Source organism: Colias philodice, chromosome 3 (genome assembly GCF_061535455.1).
Source record: "Colias philodice isolate Cphi_HAF_F1 chromosome 3, ilColPhil1 Martin Lab GWU primary, whole genome shotgun sequence".
Classification (NCBI taxonomy): Eukaryota; Metazoa; Arthropoda; class Insecta; order Lepidoptera; family Pieridae; genus Colias; species Colias philodice.
Genome location: NC_143088.1, coordinates 1138466 through 1158494, shown reverse-complemented (window position 1 = coordinate 1158494; position 20029 = coordinate 1138466). Strand labels below are relative to the sequence as shown.

The following is a 20029-nucleotide window of genomic DNA, read 5'->3' as shown; positions in this document are numbered from 1 at the left end:
CCGTACTCGTGCGGTGCGATCGACTCGCCACACGACCGCACCGCACCTAGGGTTGCCAGTATTTAAGATGCCAGGATTTAAGGGTTAACAGCATCAAAAATACGAGTTTTAGTTATTTTTTACGGGAGATAATTAAAACAGCAATGTTAAATAGAGAAAATTTATTTTTGGCATTTATATTTGCTGTTGGAAGAAACAGCTTTTAATAGCTCTTCATTTTCTAAAGCGAATGTATAAAAATCTTTGCACGATAATTTAAAATTACATTTAATTAATTTGCAGCTTCGCCTTTACAGTTTCAATATTCAATTGGTTTCGGCTATCCGTCCAGGCATTGCCGCACAAAGAAAATATTCTTTGTTTAAAAATTATGATTAAATTTACGATTTTTAAAAAAACATTTAAAATATTGGAATTTTCGCGGCCGACTGAGCTAAATAAATTCGTATAAAAAAATAGATACACTAGTGACTAGATAATTTATTACGTTGCTAATATATGAAGTGATTAAAGGCGCAAATTATCCCTTTTTGAAATTTTCGATATTGTCGATAGAGGCGAAAGTATTGTAATTTTTACTGATTTTCGTTTTTATTTTTTTATATTATATGCAGGCGTTAGTAGAAGCTCTGTTTAGTACCAAAAAAAACCTTGAACTGAGTTCTACATGTGACAAAAATACCACATTCTAGCCACGAAGTTATTACGAGATATAGATTTTCAAAGAATGTCAGGGTTGTCCCTAGTAAACAAAATTATATATATCATCTATCTATTACCAAGTTTTTGTTTATGTTTTAGTCGTTAGTTATAGTCGATATTTCAATATATTATTATATGTAGGTACATAATCTTTATATGTAATAAATTAGCTGAACAAAAAAAATATCTTAGATTTATAAGACAATTCAATAATATCAAATTAATACAAATTAATCTCCTTTTTTTGTGAATATTTCGAGCATTGATCATAGTAATCTCATTAAAAGTCAAACCGAATTCCTTGAAAATCTATTTCTCGTAATAAATTCGTGGTTAGAATGTTGTATTTTTTTCACATGTAGACCTCAGTTCAAGGCTTCTTTTGGTACAAGTACAAGTACAAGTTACAACCATTGAAAAGAAGAAAACGAAGAGAAAAGAATGGGCAAAATTATATTTAAAAGACAGGGATTCATTCAGACATATGCAGTCATATCATAAATCTTTGTAGAGTTCTAAAATTTATATTATTAATCTTTTTTCAGTATTAGCATGGACTAATAGAATTGGACTAATAGAATTCTATTCTAATAGAATTCTATTAGTCCATGGTATTAGCCACGTCATCCGACGCCATCGCCATTGATAACGATCGACCGACGTCCGTTTTGTTTGGCGGTAGAACTATGACTAAAGCTGTAATAAGTATATAGTCTATGACTAATGCGCTGTCCGGTGCGATCGCCCGTCCACACGCGCGAATTTGGTACGGTCCGCACCAAGTTCGGATGAAAAAACCATCGAACCAACCGTACCGTCAATAATAATAATTATGTCCGGCGGACCACTGTACACATGATCGAATATGGTCCGGAGCGCACCAAGGTCACGGTGCGGTCCGTACCAAATTCGAACGTCTGTTTATAACTTTAAGCATTATGCCGCCTAGTGCTGTAATTGGAAAACGGGGTGTTGAAGCTATTTATGCTAGGCGTCCATTAGAGACGGATCGGGGCGGGTCGCATCGCAACGGGCCGTCTCTAATGGACGCGCTGTTTGCTCCTGCGTCCACCTGTACGGGGCGCGGCGGACCGCCTAGGCGGATTTTATCTAAATTTATAAACAGACGTTCGAATTTGGTACGGACCGCACCGTGACCTTGGTGCGCTCCGGACCATATTCGATCGTGTGTACAGTGGTCCGCCGGACATAATTATTATTATTGACGGTACGGTTGGTTCGATGGTTTTTTCATCCGAACTTGGTGCGGACCGTACCAAATTCGCGCGTGTGGACGGGCGATCGCACCGGACAGCGCATTAGTCATAGACTATATACTTATTACAGCTTTAGTCACAGTTCAACCGCCAAACAAAACGGACGTCGGTCGATCGTTATCAATGGCGATGGCGTCGGATGACGTGGCTAATACTGAAAAAAGATTAATAATATAAATTTTAGAACTCTACAAAGATTTATGATATGACTGCATATGTCTGAATGAATCCCTGTCTTTTAAATATAATTTTGCCCATTCTTTTCTCTTCGTTTTCTTCTTTTCAATGGTTGTAACTTGTACTTGTACTTGTACCAAAAGAAGCCTTGAACTGAGGTCTACATGTGAAAAAAATACAACATTCTAACCACGAATTTATTACGAGAAATAGATTTTCAAAGAATTCGGTTTGACTTTTAATGAGATTACTATGATCAATGCTCGAAATATTCACAAAAAAAGGAGATTAATTTGTATTAATTTGATATTATTGAATTGTCTTATAAATCTAAGACATTTTTTTTGTTCAGTTAATTTATTACATATAAAGATTGTAATAAATTAACCTTTTACCTACATATAATAATATATTGAAATATCGACTATAACTAACGACTAAAACAAACAAAAACTTGGTAATAGATAGATGATATATATAATTTTGTTTACTAGGGACAACCCTGACATTCTTTGAAAATCTATATCTCGTAATAACTTCGTGGCTAGAATGTGGTATTTTTGTCACATGTAGAACTCAGTTCAAGGTTTCTTTTGGTACTAAACAGAGCTTCTACTAGCGCCTGCATATAATATAAAAAATAAAAACGAAAATCAGTAAAAATTACAATACTTTCGCCTCTATCGACAATATCGAAAATTTCAAAAAGGGATAATTTGCGCCTTTAATCACTTCATATATTAGCAACATAATAAATTATCTAGTCACTAGTGTATCTATTTTTTTATACGAATTTATTTAGCTCAGTCGGCCGCGAAAATTCCAATATTTTAAATGTTTTTTTAAAAATCGTAAATTTAATCGTAATTTTTAAACTAAGAAATATTTTCTTTGTGCGGCAATGCCTGGACGGATAGCCGAAACCGATTGAATATTGAAACTGTAAAGGCGAAGCTGCAAATTAATTAAATGTAATTTTAAATTATCGTGCAAAGATTTTTATACATTCGCTTTAGAAAATGAAGAGCTATTAAAAGCTGTTTCTTCCAACAGCAAATATAAATGCCAAAAATAAATTTTCTCTATTTAACATTGCTGTTTTAATTATCTCCCGTAAAAGATAACTAAAACTCGTATTTTTGATGCTGTTAACCCTTAAATCCTGGCATCTTAAATACTGGCAACCCTAGGTGCGGTGCGGTCGTGTGGCGAGTCGATCGCACCGCACGAGTACGGTGGTCCGGTCGCACCAGTTCGAACGTCTGTTTATAATTTAACAGACGCTCGCCGCTCACATCCGCCTGCCTGCGTCCACTAGACGGGTCGGGGCGGGCCGGGCCGCAGCGCACCGCCGGCAGAAATCCGCCTGCAAAGCGATATCCGCCAATGCGTTGCGGCCCGCCCCGACCCGATCCGTCGCTAATGGACGATGTTTCATACAAAACATAGGCCGGCGTATTTTTGCGTTGCGATGCGGCCCGGCCCGGCCCGATCCGCCTAGTGGACGCCTAGCATAATAGGGCAACCGGCAATCCGCAATTGTCAATTGTCATTGTATATAATTTCCAAATGTATCACGACGAGGACGTGTTTCCGTCGTCGTCGTAAGTTTACTTTTTCAAGTTTTGAGCGTTTCATTCATAAAATATGGCGATATAGAAGACATTTACCTTGAGAGAACGTCGATTCATACAGTTTTTACCCAAATATCGACGATATATTTCATGATGGAAACGGATAAACATGTCACACCTAACGGCGACATTTTCGTGCACCGTTTGAAAGATTTGACTGATGAAGAAAAGGAACGCCTTGAATTGCAAAACTCGCGCATGATTCCTGAAGCAAAAGCTGCTAAACTGGAGAGAGAGGCAAAAAGGCACTGGGATATCTTTTACAAGAGAAATGAAACAAAATTCTTTCGGGACCGGCATTGGACAACACGTGAGTTCCAAGAGTTGATTAATTTCGATCCTGAACAAAGGATAGTATTCCTTGAACTCGGCTGTGGCGTCGGCAACATGGTGTTTCCGCTGATAGAAGAAGGCTTTTCTAATTTCTTTTTCTACGCATGCGATTTTTCACCGCGTGCTGTTGAGTTTGTCAAGTCGAACAAATTATACGATGATTCAAAGATAAAGGCCTTTTGCGCAGATTTAACTACGGATGATTTATTCGAGAACATAAATGAAAATACTGCAGATATAGCCAGTTTAATATTTGTTCTCTCGGCCATAAACCCGACCATGTGGTCCCAAGTTGCTCAAGTAGCGTTTCGAGCATTGAAACCGGGGGGTGTACTGTTATTTAGAGATTACGGTAGATACGACATGGCCCAGCTTAGATTCAAACCTGGTCATAAAATAGCTGACAACTATTACATGAGGCAAGATGGAACAAGGTATATATTTCTTGACATTATTTTTGTACATTGTAATTACTCATGGTATATTTATTTACCTCATTTTTGTTACATATTGTAATGGTTCATGGTATAGTATGTACAGAAACTAATAAATATCTTTTTCAGGACCTATTACTACACAGAAGAAGAACTAGCAGATCTTTTCACAAACGCTGGGTTTAAGATACTCTCTAACACTTATGTGCAACGCCGCACTGTAAACTTTAAGGAAGGTGTGGATGTCCCCCGTATATTTGTCCAGGGGAAATACAAAAAACCACATGGCACTGGTAAGCTACTACACTTCAAAAATTCAAAATTATTTATTTCTTTCCTTTTACATTAGGTCTTCGGACACTTATTGTAAGGTTTCATTTTAGGGTTAAATTTTTTAATAAAACGATTATCTTGATATATAATGATGAGAAGTGCTAACCATTGAAATAATAATGATTTGCATGTATATTAGCTCTAGCTGAATATAATTAAAGAATACACATACAAATAAATATTTTCCACAGTTTCTAATAAATTATTTCTTCTACAGGTGCTGAATGAATGTTGACATGGAAATGCTGTTTGATTTTGACATGGTAAGAATTTTATAATATGTATTAAGTAAAAGATAAAGTTAATCTAATTTATATAAATTGTTTAAATATAATATTTGAGAATGATGATATCGCAGTGCATCTGAAAACCTTCAGTTGTCTCGCAACAGGTGAAAATCACTTAGAATAGCGACTTAGAGTAACTTGTAACTTTATTTTTTGGTAACTTGTAACTTTATTTTTTGGTAACTTGGTATAACTTTAGCTTGTAATTTCTTTAGTAATTCTTTAATTTTTTCTATTTTTCTTAGAGTAGGGACACCAGTTGCGAGATGTGATGGATATACAAAATAAAAGCGATCTGAAACCTTTAAAAATAATATTGTGACTTTTCAAATTGAGCAAGTATTTAATTACTGTTTTTCTTTGGTTACAGATAATCTTCATATATTTATGTGCATACAAGGTAAATATAAACTAAATTTTATATTAATCATAGTAAAAGTAAATAGTCATATAAAAAATATTGTATTATTTTGATTTTATTTTTTGTTAAATGTTTTGTTGTATAATATAGTTTTTGTTGTTAATAATTGGCACATTTTTTTTTAGTTTTTTAATGATGACTTCATAGTTCAGCTGATTACTTTGATGTATATCACTTTATGTCTTTCGCTCCTATCTGATGTTATCTAAATAATAATTAAATTATCTTCTTCTATAACTTAAAACTAATAAGTTAATTTTTTACAGATATTAAAGCGCAACTGCCAAATTGCAATGGACTTTGAAAAACTTGCTTCAAATTTATGTGAGTATCATTTAAATATATTTTATTGCATGCTAATATAGAGGTAGGTAGACAAAGTATGTGATATATTATCTGGGACTTTGTTATGCCTGAACGCTTTGGATGGTGCTGTAAGGCCTGGAATTTGATTGCAATTTAAACCAGACAGCTTTACATGAGCCTAAACTACAATAATTTTGGATGCCTGTGGGCTGATAGTGATATATTACAACCACACCACACCCCGGACACTCCATACAAAATCATCGTTTTGACAGTCACACTGTAGAGACTACAAATGTGTGTGCTTTATGGTTGGCACATTTTTAACTAGCGTAAAAAAAAATTCGCGTTTTTCTGATGAAATACATCCGTAAACAGCACAATATCTAACCATTTTCTACGAAAAACGATAATCACAAATCCAAAATAATAAAATTACTTTAAGTCAATTTGATTAATGTTGTCAATCTTCGTTGCGTATCATCCCTGTAGAAAAATATGGACCATTTTTAGACTGATTGTGCGGGGTGAGGTAAGTGTTTAATTTTGGCGGGAGGCGGAGAGTGTCCGTTCTGTAGTGTTTAGCTACTATTATGTATTCTGTGACCACACAACCTTTCCTATGGCTTCTGTATAATTATTGTTGCTGCTGGGACCTTGTGATGCAAGAGTGCTTTGGGAGTTTCTCAATTACAACTTGGCTAGTTTCTAGCTACTGTAAGACACTCATTGTCTGGGGTCTGATGAAGAACCAGACGATGTTTTGGGTCTGATTCGGAACCAGACTGAGAATTTTGCACAACACTGTCTTGATACAGAATAAGCTTTACATGTACTACATTGTCTGGGGTCTGATGAAAAACCAGACTGTCTTGGCCTGATGATGGACCAGACATTGTCTTGGGTCTGATTCAGAACCAGATTGAGAATTTTGCACAACACTGTCTTGATACAAGTATTTTATTCTGAAATACTTTCTCAACATGTACCATAATTCGAAGTGTTGTAGTATAATGTTGTTCTGGGTATTTCATACCGAGAACGATTATTGTACCAGGACCTCTGAAATTATGGTATTTCGTTATACATTTGTTTTCCTACATATTAATTAAACGTTTGAAATAATGTAAATTATTTCAAAAACTATATCCAGACATTATTGTCCATTGTGCAATATTAAATGATGATTTCATAGTTCATCTGAGTACAATTGATGTATACCATTTATTGTCTTTCGCTCCTATCTGATAAGATATCAATCACACATTATTTTTAATTGTCTGAAAGAACAATGTGTAATTAAAGATGTGTTTTTTTATTACAGTTGCTGTTTATTGACACTGAAAAGGGACGGCGAGGCACAAGAAACAGGTAAATATTTGTTACTTTTCTAATTCCCCATGTTATGAATATATGCTCTTTTGTTACCAATCTCTCTTACCTATGAAATGACATTCTTTTTATAGAAATGAATAAGTAACAATAAAATGATGATCTTAGATAGGGACATCTGATACACAATGCTGTTAACATAACTATCCTCACTGATTTATTTGCATACGGAATACACAATTGACATATTACTACATATTAATTAAACATTTGAAATAATGTAAATTACTTCAAAAATTATATCCAAACATTTTTGTCCATTGTGCAATATTAAATGATGATTTCATAGTTCATCTGAGTACAATTGATGTATACCATTTATTGTCTCGCTCCTATCTGATAATATACAAAACAAACATTATTTGTTAAATCTGAAAAAACATGTCTAATTAAAAACGTGTTTTTTTTATTTTAGTTGCTGTCTATTGACACAGGTTGAAAAGGCATGGCGAGGCACATGTAACAGGTAAATATTTGTTACTTTTCTTATTCCCCATGTTATAATATGCTCTTTTGTTACCAATCTCTCTTACCTATGAAATGACATTCTTTTTATAGAAATGAATAAGTAACAATAAAATGATGATCTTAGATAGGGACATCTGATACATAATGCTGTTAACATAACTATCCACACTGATTTTTAATTTAAATCCTACAATTATTTTATTATTATAGCGCATGTTCTCATGTGTTTTTTCTTTTTCAGATATTTTCTCAACAAGTCTCGAAGATGGAAATGGAACATGGGAAAAAGGTGAATAGAAAAAACGTTTTTGTTGTTAATAATATAAAAATAATAAAAGAAATTGGTTCTTATATGATGATCTTAGATAGGGACATCTGATACATAATGCTGTTAACATAACTATCCTCACTGATTTATTTGCATTTACTATATTTTGTCGAGCCGTTACATATGTATTACTACAATAATTTATTTCTTTGTTTTAGGGAGACATACGAGCTGAATGACACAGCCAGATAAATCAAATATGGTAAGGTTAGGTTAGGTTATATGTTTATTTTGGATATAAAATAGTAAGAACATGTAAAAATTATTAATATTAAAATAAAATGATGACTAGACCTTCAGGTCTCCCTCACCAGAGAGAACCCATAAAACCATGTTGACCACCTAAAGCGTCTGATTACACATATTTGAATCTTATTAAAAAGCAATGTATTTATTTTTACTAAATAGTAAAATTATTTCACAGGATTCTCACAGGATTGGTCTACTGTTTAAGAAAATAGAGAACGTCAAGGCTTAAGGTGATTAAAGTTTGTCTAATAAATAAATATATTTAAGATTTACGACTGTATAATTTATCTACCGTAGAAAAAAAAAAATAAATTTCTCTCGTATGTTGTCTGATGCCCGTGAAATAGTGTTACTGTCAATAAAGAATTTTATTTATATATTTGTTTAAAGTTTAACTTTTTAATCAGAACTTCTAAAATGATGACCAGACCTTCAGGTCTCCCTCACCAGAGCGAACCCATAAAACCATGTTGACCACCTAACGCGTCTGATTACGTTTATAAATAGTAACGTTTGAATTATGTTGTAAATTTTACTACAAACTTTATTTTTATTTTCAGATGAGAATGCAAACAGCAATATGTGATGTACCTACTTTTGAGACGCAAAGAAGTGATTATTACTATAGGTAAATATCATCAATTCATATTACTATAACATTCATAATCATACTTTTTAAGTATAAATAAACACAACTAAATACACAACAGCTTGTCTCTTTAGTTTCTAAATTATAAAGAGTGCTTTTTGTCAATTTATGTATCAATTTGACATAATATTCATATGTATAGCTGTTATAATTAATGACCATTTTAAAATAACTACTATCATTCAAGCATAAAATGATGACTAGACCTTCAGGTCTCCCTCACCAGAGAGAACCCATAAAACCATGTTGACCACCTAACGCGTCTGATTGTATTGATAACAATTTTGTTATAAGCCTATATATAATGTGATAAGTATCTAAATCGTATTTTTTTTGTTCACAGACTCATCCTATGTTAAAGAAATTAGTTTGTCGGTCGGCCATCTGTCCGGGATGAGGAAGACGAAGAGCAAAATGAAATTAAGCGATGTTTTCGAATGGATCCCGCAACATCAACAGACATTGTTGCCCGAGAACTTGGTCTGTCTCAGTGGAAAGTATGGTTCACAATGAACACTTCAGGATATTACCCATATCACTACACGCCCGTGCACGTGATGGAAGAAGGATATCCTTTAAGAAGACTAGATTTTTGTAGATTCATGTCGAATCGAAATCTGGAAAACCCCTCGTCTTTCAAAAAAAAACAAAAAAAATTGGTTGTCTGTAAAGTCGGTTTACTGACGGTAGTTGAACGTGACATTGTACAACTTTTTACAATAAGTGTAGTAACGTCCGATTGTGCTTCTTTGCCGCTCGTTTCGCGCTCTCGCTTGCACTTCAAGCCTTACATGGAACGCCTCAGAGCGAGGTAGCGCCTCATGAGTCATGTTTTTTCGTGCGTGCAGCCGGCGCTATCGAATTATAAGACGTTGTCACGTCAAAATTTTATGGACAGATGAGTCCAAATTTGATCAAGACGGTATCACAAATTACCATAACGCTCACTATTGGGCTCCGAAAGCACGTGGCAATCCTATCAAGAAGAATCCAAAAAAATCACAGACGATTCAGTCTTAATGTGTGGATGGGGATAATTTCAAATAAATTAATTGGACCATACTTCCTTCCGGACAACCTAAATGGTGAAAATTATGAGACCTTTCTGCGCCAACATTTAAGCGACCTACTTGAAGACATACCCCTGACTTTGTTAAGAGACATGTGGTTCCAACATGATGGCTGCCCTGCACATTACAGAAGTGTTAGAGAATGGTTAGACATCAACTATCCAAACAGATAGATCGTAAGAGGTGGGCCCATACCATGGCCGGCTAGAAGTCTAGACCTAACCACCATGGACTTTTACGTATATTATATATGAAGAGTCTGGTGTACAATGAGCCGAACCCGATTCCATCTGTTGATATTTTACGACAAAAAATTATCGATGCAGCCAATAAGATGAGGAACCAATTAACAACTGGGGTAGTCAAGAGTTCTCTGCGGAAAAGGTTTCGAATATGTGTTCGCAATAGAGGAAGACATGTTGAGCAGGAACTGTAAAGTTTTCACAAGACAGCATTTTTTTACTAAAATAGCAAACCCCTTTGACGTATTGCATGACACTAGAATCGGCACTGGCGCATATGGCACTGGCGGAGGTTCGTATTCGTTTTTGATTTCGTATTTTCTTTGGCAAGGGCGACGGAAGATTGTCATGCTCCATCTGCCTTTAATTTTGTAATCTAAGCAAAAATAACAGTCAATAAAAAACGTCTGATCCTATATGGATGCAGCATTATGTTGCATTCTCAGTAAGTCAGACGAGATGGAAGTGGTCAAAACTGCTGACGTGTGCGCTAACTCGCCACCTTGGTTATATAGGCTCACGACAAATTTAACATAGAGTTAAAAAAAAAAATATAACGAATGTACGGAACATATAGTCACTATTTTATGTCTGCGGTCGTAAATTATTTATTTACCCTAAATAATTTACGACCTATTCGCAGACTTCTGAAGTGTCCTGCTGCAGACAGGTCTGCTCGTCGTAGTTGTTTTTAATAAAATTATGTATTTGGATTATGTTGCATTGTTTTTAACATATTTTCTTTGTTTACAGATTTTGCTGATGACCATGGTGCAGCTTTTGAAGTATAAAAGCCTGCTGTAAAATTTATTTGAACAATAAATGTATTAAAATGAATTTTCGTATTTTATTTATCTATGCCTTAATGATTAATAAGTATATGAACACAAGTGCACCAAAACGTTATTCACAAATTCTTCATCCTAGTAGGCATGATAAAAATAAATGGAATTTAAACATAGAGCAATGAAAAAGCAATAAAAGAGACCGATTTTGGATTTTCAGTAAGCATAGCCTAATTTACCCATACTACGATAAAGACTTAGTAAAAAAATAAAAATGCATGGTCTATTTAACCACTCAAGTGCGGGAGCCATTTTGCAAAAATCGGGTCATGTGCGAAACCGGCTCCCGGTGCCGCCGCAGTTGGGGTTTTTGGCGGTCCAATATTTTTTTAAAGTCGATTATCTCAGATTCCTTTATCAATAGCACATTTGCAAGTATGTATATTCATAGATAATAAAATAGTCTATGCCTTGTCAAAACATGGTAACATATAAATAAATAAAAACAACTTGTAAGTCAAAGCAAATGTACCCTTGTAATTTTTGTTACATTTTGTCTGCTAATAAAAAATTAAAACAGCTGTTCAGTGAGATTTTAATATTTATTGATCCTTTGTTACACTCTTCTTACGAGAAAATAAAAACATCATACCCTCCCATACATTTTTTTTACACATTCCTTGTTTATTTTTTTGTACAAAAAACTACCTACTCAATGTGTCATGAAAAGTGGGCCACTTAAATCATGTGGTTATGTTGTTATCTTGATTTATAGCTAGCCTGTTCTTTCCTTAACATGTCATATAAGTTAGAAAGAGGAAGGTTATTAGACCGTTTTATAAAGCGAACGCAAAACCCACGACTGTTGATCGACCGGGAGCCGGTCGCAACGCACAAGCCCCTGAATGTGGATCGACCGGCTCCCGGTCGTCCCGCACTTGAGTGGATAACCACTATTTTAATTTCACACTAAGTGAGAATTATATTACAAATTGGGCAAAAAACAAACTAGAACCAATCGACCGCTTTTGAAAATTCCTCATGCAAAAAAAAGTGGCATGTATATTGTATAGAGATTATGGGTTGAAATTACATGGACGAATGCGAATGGAAGATTAAAACTTTAATCTTTTAATCATACTTTTTTTTCTTATCCTGAGAAAACTGAAAGAAATTAAATTCTAAACTTCCGTAAACTATAAATAATGTATGTATCATTGCATCATCAGCTCATTTGTTGAATACTCCTGTATTCAACAGGCTGTAGGCTCTGATGGTTGGCCCGTAATGCACCACGCGGACTAAGTGCAGTTTGGTAGATATAATATCACATTATATAATCTACGTGTTGCTCGCGCACCAGCGCGGCGTGATGTAATCACAATCGATGTATGTGAATCTCAGTATAGAGATAGTGATATGAGTTTTACGCCAATGCAATGCGCAAAACCGCATAACTTCCCACAGTATTACTTTACTCTATGCGCATAACGAATCTAGCGGCCTAGCAGGGTGGATATGTGCAATAGCTTTTGTACGAAACCTAGAAGTTATGGATTTACGAATAACGATTAAATGTATAAATTGACTGTTCAATTAAATCACATTTACACGCTCGTCTAGTCTAAACTTTTTTACTAATTAATTTTAATTTAGGAGAAGTTCGTTTGTACTTTGTCACACACGAATGTTTATTTGCATCTATGTGAGTACCTATGAATTATTGTATGATGTATCTCATGAACCGTGATAACAGACAGTTGAAAAATTCATAGATGTTCATAAGTTGGTGCTGTAACAACCATGTAACAACAAGTAATAAAAAACCGAAGTAAAGCAACTATTGGCACGGGTGACTTTTTTAATGCAGCTCGTTCAGTCGACTTCGACTCGCAATTGACCAATTTTTCATTAATAAAGAAATCGGAGTGTCGGGACTCGGGAGTCGGGATTGCGACAATACATAAATACGAATTCACGCAGAATTTTCGTAATGAAAATAGTTGTAGCCAAGTGTGTAAACTGGTTCTCTATTAAAACGTTGTGTGAAAATATAATCACAAATATTTATCCATCAATCGATTTCATAAAATATTTCGGTTTACATTATAAATATATTGGTTGAATTTTATCAACGTATTTGTAAATAAAAATTATTATCTCGATTATTAATTGACTAGCTGCGCCCCGCGGCTTCACGCGCGCGCGTGAATTTAATTTTAATCCTAATGTTCCTGATATCGGTATAAACAATAGCCTCAGTTAGTTACTCCTTATATTTTGTTAATCGATTTTTCGGAAAACATTTCGTTCTCTTGTTATTTATATAAAATGTAGTTAATAGTTACATGATTACATCACGGCAAATTATATAAAGAATAAAGATTCTACCAATCTCCATAACCATAAATAACTTATTTTACCAAATATGTAAATGACACAACCCAAAAATAAAACACCACATAAAATCAAACAGTATATTTCTACAAAAAGAACTTTCTTCTCGAAGTTTCGAGTTGGTGCCGTCGTCCCGCTATGATCCACTCGTAGTCGCCTCGCTTGGAGTCGAACGTGCCTTGTTGCAGTGAAATCAGTTTGAGTGTGAATCTTGGTCCTAGTTCACGGAGCTTCGCCCGCTTGCCGTCTGATGTGAACTCGTATCTGAAAAAAAAAGTAAACATAAGAAATGTATAATTATTAATTACATACATATCTGATGAACTAATGTAAATAATAACTTACGTAAATTAGTTTAAATTATAAAATTAAATAAGCATAATATAAATATTTTTATGCCAATTTGTTGGCGAATTGTGCGGACGTGAAATTTATTACTAACTAGCGGTCAGCCCCGGCTTCGCTCGTGGTACGTGTTTACGTTTTCTCTACATAAGAACCATCCTCATACTTCAAGGAATATAATAAAAAAAGAATTATCGAAATCGGTTCAGCCGTTGTCGAGTTATGCGCTTACCAACACATTTTGCGATTCATTTTTATATATAAGAAGAAGATTATAAAAATTCAAACAAATAAATTTTCATTTCATTTCATACACGCCTGGCAGAAATCACTGCATAGTGATAAGGCCACCCTTTGTGCTTTTGTTTATTGTAAAATTATTATTTTATGTTCTTGGTTTATTGCACAATAACTATACTTTTTTTACTCCATTGTTACAAAGTAAAAGTTATTACAACAATCTTCTTTTACATGCTGACTGCAGAAAGCTATATTATTTCTTTTATATCCTATTCCTATACATCTAAAATAGAATATTCGACAATACGAACTCACCTATGATGCCTAAAGAATATATAATCCCGTTGATTGTGAAAGGTAACAGCTCTGCGGCCTCGAAATTGGGGCTCGTAGTGGAACAGTGCGCCGAGCATTCGACCCACTGTGAGACCGAGACGCGTGCTAAAGTTGTTTAGTATCACCTGTACAGTGTACACACATCACATTATATTACATTTGTTTTTAATCGATAGAATAATATTTATTATCTCTACAAAAAAGAGCGTGTCTGCCGAGCACACTTGTCAGAAGTGAAACATCTTTGGCAAGATTTAAAGATACCACAAACGTCGCTTTGCTCCATGATGCGATCCTGCAATTTTACTCTCAACACGCCTAAAGAAGTTTCACTTCAATAATAAAATAGTAACTAGACCACTTCCGTACATTACATGCAATTTGGATGTTGTATAAACTCCAATATGACTGGTAAAAAAAAAACTGGTTGTTTGATTGTCTGATTATCTGTTTGTATGTGTGTCAATCACGTAAAAGACACTGGGCAGAATGACCGCAGCGAAAAGCTAGAGCAAAAAAACTCATTTCTCTCTAGCATTACAAAATTCCAGAATTTGATCGCAAATCTGGAAGAAGCATCGAAAATATGCAAATAAAAAGATGATATATCCGTCTTTAACAAGTACATTATATCACATCAACAGAACACATCCTTCATATTTTCTTTTTATTGTTTCTTGTTATTTAATGATTGTATTAAGATAAAGTGTAATCTTAATCCGTCAGTCCTCGGATCACAGACACAATAGAAAATCTATTGTGTCTCGGCCCGATCGGGCCGCTCGGTGGTCAATGGGTTAATATGTAGTAGTATTATATAAATCTCGTGTCACAATGTTTGTCTTACACTTCACTTAACCGATTATAATAAAATTCGCACACCATGTGCAGTTCGATCCAACTTGAGAGATAGGATAGGTTTTATCACGGAAATCCCACGGGAAAGGGAACTATGCGGGGTTTTCTCTAAAAAAGCTAGTAAATATATAAAATCCTCACCTCAGGCCGATGATTAGTAATCTCCTTATAATCCTTCCTCAACTCCGGCGTTATCTTGCAACTTGAGAGTCTAAAGTGTGCGGTTGGTCCGTTAGGAAGGTGTATGAGCAGGAAGCCATTGGGCTGCTTCTGGTTCTCGTTCACTATGATTACGTCTGTCACTTGCTCGCGGATTGCTGATTGGCATATACGTTTTACTGACGATCTGCGGACATTAATTAAACATTTGATTTTCTTTGTGTATAATTAAATATAGGCTTTAATATTGTCCTGTTTAATTCAACACTAACTCCATGTTACAAATTGATTATATTGCTTTTCCTATAGCAAAAAAGTGTTTGAAAGCAGACAAAGTTGTATGTGACAAAAATTGTTTGAACTTATTGTGGTTGCAGTATTTCTTTCACTAAATATTTTAATACGCAAATTATTCATAAAATATTTTATGATTTCAATACAGAAACTCTCACTATGTGAATATGAATACTACCTATAATTAACTAGCAAACCGGACGAACTCCGTTTCGCCACCAGAGACACCTTTTCTTTGCTATAAACCTCACGGAGCCCGAGACCTTTCCAACGAGTGCAAAACCGTGGAAATCGGTTCGTGCGTTCTGGAGTTATAGTTTCAGGAAGGAAAACCCGACTTATTTTTATATAGTAGATAACCAATATCTTACCTCTGCCTATACCTAGCTATAGAGTTAGGTATTATCCTCATTAATTCTTTTCCAAATATCCTAGTTTTTGTGTGAGGGTTGTCCGAATATGTAATTAGTACTTTAGGTTCGTATGAATTTTCAAAGTATGATGACAGTTCGTCAAGCTCCATGTCTTTTTGTGCCTGAAACATATAACAATGCATTTTTAAGAATATTATTATTAGTATTTGAGTCTTGTTTGTAAAGTGAGATTTTTTTTACTCACAATATAAAGAAGATAAACAGTTTGGAAGTAATTACTTATTAGTATTTAATGCAAATTTTAACTCTTTGAAAGTAATTTTCATACATAGAGGAAAAGAAAACTATTATTCTTCTAACAGTTTCAACATGGAATATAATATTAAAACCAATTCAGTCCAAGCTACATAGAAAAAGGGAAACATTACACTTTTACAAGAAATTTGGTAAGCTTTCAGTTTATTCATTAAAAGCTATAAAACTTTATCTGCATATAAAATAGTGGATTTTTTATAAATATAAGCAGAAAAGTAAGAAGAATATTTAACTTGTTAACTTTATCCATCGATAATCGTTGATTAATAACAAACTGAAAATTCTAACCTCTTCCTGCTCCTCTGCCTCAACATTTGCAAGCATAGTTTCATCCTTCTCTCGTAAGGATTCCAAGGTATGCGGCACTTTCTTGGGTACATCGTCACCTTCTTGCTTCTTCTCCAACTTGCGTCTACAATAAGAATAAGCATTAATAAATGTTTACAAATAAATAACACGATGGGTAAACTGTTTGTACTTACTTTTTCTTTTCCTTACCGCGCGCCATTGTGATATAAAATACTAACTGGTAGTTCTTATGTACTTAATAAGTTTTGTGGGTATTTTTTGAATTGTTTTCAAGTTTCAACAAAATCTAAATAAAAATTTAAAACACGTGAGAGAGACGTTTTTATTGATGACAATGACAATTGACATGGGACATTTGACAACTGACAGTGACAAAAAAAGCAGAGACAATTGTTTATTTTGAGCACAGCGAGCCCTGGCTACAGGGTTTTTTGTTTTTTGGGAATTGGGAATCATAAAATATTATTAAAAAAAAATCAGCGAATTATTTATTAAACGACAAAAGATCAATAATTTGTGTCATATTTGTTGAATGTTTATTGATAAAAATGCCTATATTTATAATATCCTTCATAGATTACCTCAAAACTACCTAGGTACCTAAGGCTAGATGACCACTATACGTATGATCGGATTTTTGTTAGATAAACATTTGTAATCATTCAGCATCAAGCATTGCATTTTTTGTGTAAGCTATAGCAATTATTTCAATGTTTATTTGCTGTAGATGAATAAGACTGTCACATTCAGCATTATCTTAAGAAAATATTTTGATTACCCCAATTGCTTTAAACATGTTGACATTACGTTATACGATGTCTTTATTAAAGTAACGATGAGGATACACCGGGAGAAAAATATTGTTTATAAATTGACTGAACCCGCTTATTGGCTTAACTTTTCATTAAGAAATTTATTGGTTTTAATGTTTTTTAATTTTTTGATGCACTTGAGAATAGCACAGTAACATATAATTAGATATGTAACTATTGCTATTAGAAGGAATAACGTTTATAATAATAAACATAAATGACTAGTCAATTTGGTATTTTATATAGTTTTAATAATGGTGTGTAAAGTTTTTACTTTCAAAAAATACTTTATAATATAAACCTAAGCTGTTTCTTGTTCATGGGCGTAGCCAGCCATGAGCTCAGGGTGGGGCAACAAAAAAAAAAAATATGTAACTAGCAACTATATCCGAGGTCTTAACCCGGTAAATTTTTAGGGCTTCGGACCTCAAAAGGAAAAAAACGAAACGAAAATTTTATTGTCTGTCTGTCTGTCTGTCTGTCTAAAAAAACCTTTATTCTAAGGAACACGTGGCGGTATCAAGCTGAAATTAATATGAATACTAAAGTCTACCGTCTCGTGAAGCTGTGAAAAAATCAAACTTATAAACCAACACAATCAAAAGAAATAGCCGTTTATGCTGCAAATTTTCACAGATCGCACATCGCACTACATGGATGTAGTTAATAGTAGATACAACCAAAAAACCGGCCAAGTGAGAATCGGATTCGCGCACCGTGGGTCCCATACAAAACATGTTTTTATATGTTGTAATTTTAAATTTAGACTTCGCAATTTTTCCTCTATCTGCGCTATAAGGCGTTACTTAATACAAAATTTCAAGATTATGGGTTCACGGGAAGTACCCTGTAGGTTTTGATTCCTTTCGAGTTTCGACCCTTGCGAATGTCAAAAATTTCAGCAAAACCGGCTGTATCAATTTGATTGCGTTGGGTAGTAGTAGTAGTTTTTAATTTTTTCACAACTTCAGCATGATACCTCCACGCATTCCTGAGAAAAAGGTTATTGATAGACAGACAGATGGACAACAAAGTGATCCGTTTTTTCTTTTTGTGGTTTGGAACCCTAAAAATATGGTTGGGGCTACTTACTATATTTGTATAGTTTATCTCTCTACATCATACAATAATATGATGTATGTATTAATTTATTTTTAACAATAAAATATATATACTAAACATGTCTATGTAAATGGAAAATTAAACCATTTTAAATGTTTTAACCTATCCCAGTAATTAAAGGATTTACCTCGCACTAAATTTCCGATCCAATTTCATTTTTGTTTTAGGTTAGTTTAGAAGGATCACTCCCTGAACATTAAATCACAAAATGCTAACAGATGCAGGTGGAGCTTCGCTCGCAATCTTAAAGAAAACTTTTTGACCGATATCTCGGAAAGTATCCACTTTGGGGCAATAGTTATTTAGACTTCTTATAGAGCGTAAAATTTCGCATCTTTTATACCCTGTAAACTTTTTGTAAAACTAAACGTGTACGATTTATGGCTTATTTAATGAACCGGTTAATCGTTATTGGCTACTAACTCTTAAAATATTGGATTCATAAAAAAAATGCATTTTTTAAGATCACTTTATTCTCTACAACTTTTGAAACTTTTTTGTCTAGTGCCCATACTTTTTGAGTTGTAGACCGTTTAATGTAGAAATGCCGGCGCACGGCGAGTGACTCGGCAGCACAAGTTTTTTTTACGGATGTAATGAAGAAGAAGAAGAGATATCCAATGCAAGTGGATATTTGTAACGCATTTTTTAAAACATTCTCCTTTCGTTTTCTTTTATTTTATTCTTGCATCCGAATATAAAATAATTACTCAAAATTATTGTTGTACGAAATATAATAAATTAAATATTTAAAAAGTCCTTTTCTATTACAGGTGAGGAAATAAACTATTATTTTTTAAGAACTACAGAACATTGAATTTGTACAATTATAATATGCTATGCATACCTTGACATTTTATATTTTAAGCCCGGTAGTCCAACATTAAACGTTAAATAACAATAAGAGTTGTAGAGAATAAATTGATCTTAAAAAATGGATAGATAGCATATAATTGTATTTGATTAATACAATATTTGAAAAGTTATTAGCGAAAAGCGATAAACCGGTTCATTAAATAAGCCATAAATCGTAAACGGTAAGTTTTACAAAAAAGTTTACAGGGTATTAAAGATGCGAAATTTTACTCTCTACAAAAAAGTTTAAATAACTATTGCCCTAAAGTGGATAGTTTCCGAGATATCGGTCAAAATCTTTTCTTTAAGATTGCTAGCGAGCCTCCACCTGCATCTGTCAGCATTTTGTGATTTTATGGTCAGTAAGTTAAGTGTCCCAAAATTGAAATTGGATCGGAAATTGTGTGCGAGGTTAGCTAAAAAAAATAACTTTATTTAGTGGGCTAACAGTAGTTTTTTTGTGTTGACTGACGACTTTCGAGTGTGAATTTTCTTACGGATAAGTTTTGTAGTCAGTACCTAGATA

The 20029-nt window shown here is 34.0% G+C and overlaps 2 protein-coding genes and 3 non-coding genes across 10 annotated transcripts; 4 read left to right on the top strand and 1 right to left on the bottom strand.

The window, feature by feature from the left end:
- Positions 1–3718: 3718 nt before the first annotated feature.
- LOC149489344 (tRNA N(3)-cytidine methyltransferase METTL6) lies at positions 3719–9686 on the top strand. Of its 6 annotated transcripts, none has more exons than XM_089712271.1 (9): positions 5108–5153; positions 5548–5577; positions 5865–5926; positions 7712–7762; positions 8006–8053; positions 8251–8294; positions 8517–8571; positions 8902–8969; positions 9334–9686. In XM_089712271.1, exons 1-6 carry the CDS (start codon positions 5115–5117, stop codon positions 8282–8284), a joined length of 264 nt encoding a protein of 87 aa, XP_089568397.1. In that variant the 5' UTR covers positions 5108–5114; the 3' UTR covers positions 8285–8294; positions 8517–8571; positions 8902–8969; positions 9334–9686. The 6 variants fall into 6 exon arrangements, with proteins under 6 accessions (XP_089568380.1, XP_089568389.1, XP_089568405.1 ...); XM_089712288.1 differs by lacking the exon at positions 7712–7762 and adding an exon at positions 7229–7275; XM_089712297.1 differs by lacking the exon at positions 7712–7762 and adding an exon at positions 7229–7275 and having other exon boundaries at positions 8251–8299.
- On the top strand, positions 5722–5805 carry LOC149489347 (small nucleolar RNA snR60/Z15/Z230/Z193/J17). The gene has a single exon (XR_016318407.1). It is a non-coding gene; the product is annotated as a small nucleolar RNA snR60/Z15/Z230/Z193/J17 (small nucleolar RNA).
- Positions 7076–7160, top strand: LOC149489346 (small nucleolar RNA snR60/Z15/Z230/Z193/J17). The gene has a single exon (XR_016318412.1). It is a non-coding gene; the product is annotated as a small nucleolar RNA snR60/Z15/Z230/Z193/J17 (small nucleolar RNA).
- Positions 7562–7644, top strand: LOC149489345 (small nucleolar RNA snR60/Z15/Z230/Z193/J17). The gene has a single exon (XR_016318406.1). It is a non-coding gene; the product is annotated as a small nucleolar RNA snR60/Z15/Z230/Z193/J17 (small nucleolar RNA).
- Positions 9687–13550: 3864 nt separating the features above from the next.
- LOC149489343 (putative ribosome production factor 1) lies at positions 13551–17051 on the bottom strand. Its single transcript, XM_089712216.1, has 6 exons — positions 16888–17051; positions 16694–16817; positions 16088–16251; positions 15405–15609; positions 14385–14530; positions 13551–13748 (listed from the first exon to the last, which is right to left on the bottom strand). Exons 1-6 carry the CDS (start codon positions 16911–16913, stop codon positions 13571–13573), a joined length of 843 nt encoding a protein of 280 aa, XP_089568342.1. The 5' UTR covers positions 16914–17051; the 3' UTR covers positions 13551–13570.
- Between the last annotated feature and the right edge of the window lie 2978 nt (positions 17052–20029).